The sequence below is a fragment of the Andrographis paniculata genome, unplaced genomic scaffold (genome assembly GCF_009805555.1).
Source record: "Andrographis paniculata isolate CXL003 unplaced genomic scaffold, ASM980555v1 Contig49END, whole genome shotgun sequence".
In the NCBI taxonomy this organism is placed as follows: domain Eukaryota; kingdom Viridiplantae; phylum Streptophyta; class Magnoliopsida; order Lamiales; family Acanthaceae; genus Andrographis; species Andrographis paniculata.
Genome location: NW_026137583.1, coordinates 3,787,062 through 3,796,060, shown reverse-complemented (window position 1 = coordinate 3,796,060; position 8,999 = coordinate 3,787,062). Strand labels below are relative to the sequence as shown.

Here is an 8,999-nt window from a genome sequence, read left to right as displayed (position 1 = left end):
AAAGAATCTTTCAATAAGAGAAATTATAGAGAGCCTCGAAAGTGCTAGAATTGATTCATTTTGATCTTTGTGGTTGTTTGAATTATCGAGACATGGATCCAGGTACTATGTCACATTTACTGATGACTTTAGTCAGGAAAACATTGATTTATTTTTTGAAGTACAAATTCGACACAATCGATACTTTTAAAGAATTTAAAGCCTTTGTTGAAAAGCAAAATGAGAGCCATATTTTTACTCTTAGAACCGATCGTGACACTGAATATTTTGTGGGATAAAAGTTTTTCAAATCTTGTGTCATTAAACACCGATTGACTTCAAGGTACACTTTGAAATAAAATTGCATTACAGAAAAGAAGAACCATACTATAGTCAATATGTTCTGAACGATTCTCCACTCAAAATAACTGCCTAAGCAATTTTGGGCCAAAGAAGTAGATGTCCAACTAAATGACTAGACTTGAAAACCTTATATGAGATTTGGACGGGCTAAAAGCCATCAATGATGCACCTCCGAGTGTTTGGTTGTGTTGCATATGCCTATATACCAAAGTAGATACGCAAAAACCTTAATGCAAAAAGTGAAAAATGCATATTTTCGGTTATAGTGGAGTTACCAAGGGTTATCGGTTGTGTAATCTGGTCATACAAAAAGTTGTTGTACATCGAGATGTTGCATTTGGTAAGAATGATATATAAGAGTAGATGTTAATAGAAAATGAGAATTTTCAATTTATTCAAGGAGATGATGCGTCATTTAAGAATGAGCCAACATAAACAAATGGGTCAATCCAGGATAGTCAAATGGGTGATTATGAACATGTCAATTCTACAAAAAATGAAAGGTCAAACTATATTAGCCCAACAGAGGAGGAAGAGGAAGTCCATATTGATCCAATGGGTGTCTCTAACCAAACAATTTTTACCCAACCACGACGGGATCGCACTTTCTCGACCTAATTGAAGGATTACGTCCTCCCTGACTATGCAAGTAACGAGGTTGAAGATAAAGTTGTCAACTTTGCTCTTTTTTCAAATTGTGACTCGACAACATATCAAGATGTTTCACAAAGCACTAATTTGAATTCAGACCATAGAGAATGAAATATGGGCAATCGAAAATTATGATACATGAGAATCTACAAGTTTTCCACTATTAAAGAAACAAATCGGTGTAAAGTAGGTCTACAAGACCAAGTACAAACCCAACAAAGATATTGATCATTTAAAGGTGCATTTTATGGTCAAGGGTTATAAGAAAAAACTCAAGATTGACTACTTTGAAATTTTTGCTCCGATTGCTCAAATTGATACAATACAAATGCTATTTTTCTTAACCGTTCAAAATCTTTAGAAGATCCACCAAATAGAAGTTAAATTTACATTTCTCAACGACATATTTGAGCAAGAGATATATGTTAATTAACCCCCTAAATTTATTAAGAAATGAAATAAGAAAAATATGTATAAGTTGAAGAAAATTATTTATGGGCTCAAGCAAGCACTGAGAGCATGGTACACTCGCATTGATTTTTATTTGATTAATTGTTGTTTTAGTCAATGCCCTTTGGGACACACATTATATGCTAAAATTAGATTAAATGGCGAGATGCTCATCATATGTTTCTATGTTTATGATTTAATATTTATTGAAAATAGTCAAAATATGATCGAGAATTAAGGCAGCCATGACTCGTGGATTCGAGATGATATACATGGGTTTTATGTCCTACTTCATTAGCCTTGAGGTTTATCAATCCGACAAAAAATAAATTTTCATTAATAGATGTATGCTAATAACATTCTTGAGCGTTTCAAGATAACAAATTGCAAGTCGATGAACACCCATATGAAAGAAAGGTTGAGGCTGACTAAAGATGAAAGTTACCATGACTTTAATCTAATATAATTCATGCAAATTAGTGAGGAGTTTGAGCTATTTGACATCCACTCGACTGGATCTTGTTTATAGTGTCGGGGTGATTATTAAATTTATGGAATTTTCGAAGCAATCACACTTTCACGCATTAAAGAGAATTATTCGCTACAAAAAGAGAACTACAAATGAAGGAATCTATTATGATTATTCCCATAATATTCAACTCATGAATTTTACCAATAGTGATTGGGGAGGAAAAGTACAAAATACGTTCTCTTTGAAAAATGAACTATTTTCTTGATCCTAAAAGAAACAACAAATTGTTATCTTGTCCACCACGGAAGCTGAGTGTATAGCTATAACTCATTGTACTACTCAAGCTATATGGTTGCATAAAATGCTAATCGAGTTTGGATATAATCCAAAACATCCAACGGTGATCAAATGCGATAACTAATCGACAATTACATTGGCTAAGAATCCAATCTTTTATGAAAAAAGTAAGCGTATTGATATACGACTTCACTTTATTAGAAATATAGCAAAGTTCAAGAATATTGTGCTTGAATTCTGCAGGTCCGAAGATATTACAAATTAGAATTGATTTGCATATCATTATCTTATTTTATTTCCCTACAATTTATAAAATAAATATATATTTTTTTAAAAAAATATATTTTTATTTAATATATTGTATTCAATTTTATTTTGTCATCTAAACATTGCATTGATTTTTATTTATATCATATAATTATTTTAATGCAAAAATTTCTATTTCCATAATGCAATGAAATTAAAAAACATTCAAATATATAAAATAAAAAGCAAATAATAATAATAATAACTAACTAACTGATATACTCCCTTCCTCATTTTATTAATTAGTGGAAGTGTTGTAAATAATTTTGATATTTTTGTTCTTTAATTTTATATATACAGTAACGTGTAATGGTATATTTGTATGTAAGTAAAAACTAAATAATATTTTGATATTAGTGTATGATTATTTTTACTATTTACTATATATATAATTTTCAATAAAAATATATTATATTTTTCATAAAAAATATTATATAAATCAAATTTCAAATTAAAAATTCAATTTCAAATAACCAAACAAACCCTAAATCTTAAAGGTTTTTATTCTCTTATATTTTTTTTCTTTTTTATTGTTTACAATATAAAAAAAATATCTATATACTTTATTTTTTAATTAAAAAATATATAATTTTTTATATAATATTTTAAAAATATAAAATTATTTTAAATAAACACTATTACTTTTTTACCAAAATATTTTTTTAACTTTCAATGACTAATAATAAAAATTTAACAAAATTTAAAATATCAAAAGAATAAAACCAAAATATGTGGTGAATTTTCACTCTAATGAGAAGATATTTATAGAGACAAGTTTCATTCAGACCACAATAACAATATGAATATCAATTCAATAATTCCCACCCAAAAATATTTATTTATAAATAAAATTCATTTCTCTCACAACACACGACACGTTGTCAAATACTATTAGGTATCAAATTAATTTAAAATAAAAGATTTTTTTTATTGTTTGCCCTATTTTTCCTGATACAATTTCTAATATATATATTTTACAAAATTATAATTAAACATAAAATATTATTTTTATATTAATAACACAATTTTCTACCTTACATATTAAAAAAAATTCTTCATGTCAAAACACTAAAAAAAAAATATTTTCTTATTCTCAAAATTGAAAAAAAAAAAAAAAAAACCTGGATCCAACCCTTAACTTCTAATATGGACAATAATATTGAAATTTGAATAACATAGCTCGAACAATTAAAGATTTGTTTGGTTGAAATTTGAAAATATTTTGAAATTAAATAACGTTTTGATGTGATATTTTATGAAAAAATTTATTTATTTATTATTAAAAACTATGTATAGTAAATACTATTAATTTTAATTTGAAATAATACAAAAACAAACTCTAAATATTTAATTATTAGAGCAAAAATCATTTTTGGTCTAATTAAATATCATAATTTTCAATTTTGATCCAATTGAATTTTTTTTTTTTATTTTTTTAATATTTTTAATCAATTTTGATCTCACTCGAAAATTATCAATTTTAGTCTCACAATGATTGAATAGGACTGAACACATGGCTGTATTGGCTTCAATACGGCTATATTGATTACCTTGCACTTTTAAACATGATTATGTTTTTGCCCGTGTTACCGCCTTCAATACGGTCGCATTGATTACCTTGCACTTCTGAACACGGCCATGTTCTTGCCCATGTTAACACGACCACAACCATGTTCACGACTTTTCAATATAGGGGTTGGGATCATCGGTCTAAATTTATCCAATTTAACCGGTTCACCCAATCAAAATTAAACGCATGTACATTTATTTGTTTATATTTTTTTATTTTTTTAAAAATCAAAATCTAATTAATTTACCAAATATTTGCACAATAGTCCCTATCATTTCCCTTCCAATTCTTCCATTCATTTTTCTGTATTCTGCAAATCGATTTTACCCTCAGACCCCAATCCTTCTCTATTCTGCGTTCTCCAAATCGACTTCACCTTCTCAATCTTCTCAATCTAAACAAATAAATGAATAGAGAAGGTGAAGTCGATTTGGAGAACCCAGAATAGAAAAGGATTAGGATCTGAGGGTAAAATCGATTTGCAGAATACAGAAAAATGAATGAAAGAATTGGAAGAAAAATGATAGGGACTATTGTGCAAATATTTGGTAAATTAATTAGATTTTGATTTTTAACAAAATAAAAAAATATAAACAAATAAATGCACACGCGTTTAATTTTGATTGGGTAAATCGGTTAAACTGAATAAATTTAGACCGATGATCTCAACCCTCAATATAGTCATAATATAGACCATATTTATTATCATTCACTTTTTGTTAAAATTATTTTATACGTATATTTATAATTCAACAAAATATTTTCTACAATGATTTCATAATATAAAAAAAAAAAATCAATTTTTAATATTTTAAAAAATAATTGCAAAAAAATTATAAAAATAATAATATATCAATATATATTTTTAATAATAATCATTATATATATATTTTCAAGATTTATAGTAAAAATTTTAGAATAAATTTAATTTATAATTTTTAGAAATATAAAATAATTAATTCAAAATAATATTCTTCGCCCATCTCTAATTAGTACAAGATTAATTTTAGTAATATAGCCTTTTTTAAAAAATTGAATTTGTATTTAAATTTAAATAATATCTTGTAATTAATACAAAAAAATGTTTTGAAATTATAATCTCAATTAATACTTCACCTAATCCAATTTCCTTAAATCTCAGGCTACCTAGCCAACTCAGTCTCAAATAGTGAAACATATTACTAATAAGCGATCTTACTCCAATCATAACTCTATTTTTTACTGTTATTTTTCAAATATTCAATTTTTTCTATTATTTTAAACAATTTTTTATTTTTATAATTTAAAATATTTTTTTAAAAAAATATTTAGAAAAATAAAAAATAAAAAATAAATTTTAAAATTAAAATTAAAATTTTTAAATTTTTAAAATAAATAAATAAATAAATAAAAAAGAAGGAAGCAACACCATTTTTTTGGTGTTGGTACAAAAAATGGGCACGATTTGGGTCGATTGGAGACAACGAACCCCAAATCTACCAACCCAAAGCCATAAATGCATTCATCATCCATCAATATATGCATCAAAACTATTAGAATTTTTCATCATCTGCCCTCACAATCCTTACAAACTCATTCAGATTGATCGTGGCATTGATGTGCAAATTCACATAAACGCCTACGCATCAGTCGATTACTATTATTCTATACACTTCAGTAGAGCCAAAAAAAATATGTAAAAAAATCATATGTACTAGTCATTTTTCGAAATCAATTATATGAATGGCAATAAACAGTGTGAGAAATACTCAGGGAATTTTAGAGTAGTACCTGGTAACCCAAGGGGCAGGCTGAGTGATATCCGGTGTTCTCGGGTTGGCATTGTAATAATCGGACCAGTAGCAATTCGAGAGCTTCTCCGCAAAATTCCTGCCAGAGTAAAGGCATAAAGGCAGCCAATCTTCGCCTCCATTCACTTTTTTTCGTCTTTCCCTAGGATAAGCTAAGGGAGCCTGCACATACCTGAAAAGTCGCAAGCAAGAAATAATCTTGAAAGCTACCGGTGATAGAACCTTCTAGAATATCAAGTCAGCGAACATATTATATCATTTTCTATTTTTGTCCATCCCCAAATGGTGTCATTTCCTAATTTAGTTAACATAATAAATACCGTTACAGTTTGTCTTGTTGTGGGACGGAGGTAGTATTATAATCACCTGATACCATCAAGAACAGCATCCCAACAGAAATGAGTGTGACCAAATACGTGGCATGATGTTGTTCTCCCTCCAGCTCCATGTATAGCCCTTATTCGACTTTCGAGATATTTTGAGCCAATCATTTTTGGAAGGTTTGGATAGTAGAGCATTCTCTTTTCTGGGCATAACTCTTGCCTACATAGAAACGTTCACAATATAATATCAGCTATTCAGCTTCTTGCAACACTAGAATATCGTTACCTATGATGTAGTATCACTTTAATGTAAGGGGTGAAAAACTCTGTATGGCAAAAATTATTGGTTTTTCGAAAACTCAAAAACAGAGAATGGAAAAAAAATTTTATTAGCCTGCATCTTCAAACAGGTTTGAAATAATTCAATTAAAGATCCCGAGCTGTAAAATGGTATTTCCATTTTAAACATAAAGAAGGTCAAAATAGTTTCGACAAATAAAGAATGCAATGAACTTTCGCTGTAATTCTGAACTGGTAAACTTTATCTATAATATATGCATGCAAAACATCTCCAATATAATTTAAAGAGCTCAGTTCTGTTTCGAAACAATAGAACTATCTCAAATAACTTGTTTATGCTTAAGGACATGAAACTCATCCCTATCAATAATGCGGCTAATTGTTTAATAAATCCAGTCAACATGTTCTGTAAGAATCTAACTAGATATTGTAATGGTCATGCTCAAACATGATCACATACAGTAACTAAAGAAATATATATGTGTGTGTGTGCATCCATGTGTTTAGTTCCTTTGGACAGGCCCCAATGCAGTCTCCATAAAAGCCATTAGGTGTGGATTCAACAGTTTTGCAACTCAAGGATATGAAAAACAATAGAAATTGGTTCTTGTTTGAACAGTGTATGCACTAACCTCGGTAAGAAATGAGAAAATGAAATTATATGACTGCATCCCGTCATGATATCCTCAATTATCTTTGAATTTTCATCATTCAAAGAATCAAAATACCGAGCAAGTGAAGCCTCTTCATTTTGCAACTCATCAGGCCATTTGCAGACATGGAAGTCCTTACATGCCTGCCTTACATCAATGAATATCTTAGCGCATAGATTCTGTGAAGACCGGACAATCGCTTGACAATATATTTAAACTTGGAAATGAAAACAAAACTCAATGCCGGGTTGTACTTTATTCCTTTTATTTAGGCAGCTTCTGTAGTCTGTTCATTGGATTTCCTTAGAACTAATTCCCACAGATCAAATTGAATGAGATTTGGTGACCACTTCAAAATAATGTGAGAAAGAACATATTAATGGAAAATCTACATTATCTTTTAATCATTAATTCGACACTCCGGGAACATAAAATGCTTACTACGATAAAGAAAGTTAATCACCATCCCTAATGGCGGAATACGGATTCCAGTTATGTCCTTCTCTGTATCGAAGCTCTGAAATGAAGAAAAGGAGACTAAAAAGAAGTTAACAAATCATTCAGATCCATACTGAAGCCACACACAAGAAAGAGATGTTGGAACATTTTACCTCATGATACCATGAGTATAACGGGATGATACCAATACCATCAACTACATCTGGTTTGGTATCCACTCCAACACTATGACATGCTTCTATCAATTTATCCAGCTTGTCCAGCGAACACAACTAAAAATGGCGACCGTGAAAGTAGGTCAGATGAAAGGATTTCAAACTATAATGCAGGAATAACTAAGAGATCCTTAAGCGACTGTCAATGAAGCTAAGCGATACAGAAATTACATGAACTCTCATCATGTTAATCAAAATCGATTCACAGTCGCATAATTTTACCCTCGACAAATAACCTAGAGATGTCAGAGTCATGTTTATTGCCAACGCTTCAAGTTCATAGCGAGGAAACGAATACACATCGGAAAACAAATAGTTCAAACTCCAGTCAAGTTTCGAAAATCAGCAATCTCATTCAACCAGACCATTCAACCAGACATTTTAACAAGCAGCAAATCAAAAGAACAACAAACCTACAGATGAAGAAAGTAAACAAAAATGGAGACAGAAGGGAAACGAGGCTCACCAAATCGCTACTCTCCCTGCGCAGCCAAAGATCGTGATTACCAGGCGTAAAGAAGACGCGACCAAACTTATCCTTCAAAATCGACATCGTCTGAACAAAATTGGCGTATGTCTCGGCCACATCGCCCGCAACCAGAAGCACATCTCCAACAGTTTTCCGGTCGGACAAACGCTTGACCCACTCCATGTTCTCCTCATAGTCCGTATGTAGATCAGACACGACGAACACTCTGGTTCCTTCGGCAGCTCCGGAGGGCTGAATCCCACGTCTACTCACCAGCGTCTTACTCACGAGGATCCTGCGGGACATGGAGGAGCTCAATTGCGTGGAATAGGAGGAGGAACTCGGAGAATGTGGAGGCCGGAATGGCAGAGGAGCAGAGTTGAAGCATCGAGCCATGATTGTACGTTTTCCTCCACTCAGTTCACAGTGCTTTCAACGAGTTCTGTAGTCGGTGACCCTGTAAAGTGCAAACTGGAGCGATATAAAATGAGGGAGCTGAAACCCAGAAACGACGACGTTTTGAAACCGACTGACCTGTATATTCTACTAACTCGGTTGTACCTTTTTTTTTTTTTTAATTAAATTATTAAATTATTTTAATATTAAATTATAATTCTTTATATTGATATAGTCTTTAATTATTTACTATTTATATCAATACTTAAAACTCTGTATTTAAGTTAAAATGAGACAAAATAGTGG

The 8,999-nt window shown here is 30.5% G+C and overlaps 1 protein-coding gene across 4 annotated transcripts; it reads right to left on the bottom strand.

Annotated features, from left to right (window-relative positions):
- Nucleotides 1-431: 431 nt before the first annotated feature.
- Nucleotides 432-8,773, bottom strand: LOC127253066 (uncharacterized). Of its 4 annotated transcripts, none has more exons than XM_051277490.1 (7): nucleotides 8,295-8,773; nucleotides 7,766-7,885; nucleotides 7,618-7,671; nucleotides 7,230-7,297; nucleotides 6,245-6,421; nucleotides 5,859-6,050; nucleotides 432-540 (listed from the first exon to the last, which is right to left on the bottom strand). In XM_051277490.1, exons 1-7 carry the CDS (start codon nucleotides 8,691-8,693, stop codon nucleotides 447-449), a joined length of 1,104 nt encoding a protein of 367 aa, XP_051133447.1. In that variant the 5' UTR covers nucleotides 8,694-8,773; the 3' UTR covers nucleotides 432-446. The 4 variants fall into 4 exon arrangements, with proteins under 4 accessions (XP_051133447.1, XP_051133443.1, XP_051133444.1 ...); XM_051277486.1 differs by having other exon boundaries at nucleotides 7,134-7,297; nucleotides 8,295-8,771; XM_051277487.1 differs by lacking the exon at nucleotides 432-540 and adding an exon at nucleotides 908-983 and having other exon boundaries at nucleotides 7,134-7,297; nucleotides 8,295-8,770.
- Nucleotides 8,774-8,999: the final 226 nt, after the last annotated feature.

Bases quoted from the DNA above. Each gene is read 5' to 3' on its own strand.
- LOC127253066 (XM_051277486.1), bottom strand. From the start codon at position 8,693: ATGGCTCGATGCTTCAACTCTGCTCCTCTGCCATTCCGGCCTCCACAT. The intron at 7,672-7,765 runs GTAAAATGTTCC...TCTTCATTTCAG, and splicing joins TATACTCATGGTATCATGAG to AGCTTCGATACAGAGAAGGA. The intron at 541-5,858 runs GTACTACTCTAA...TTTGGTATATAG, and splicing joins CCTGCCCCTTGGGTTACCAG to GCATATGCAACACAACCAAA.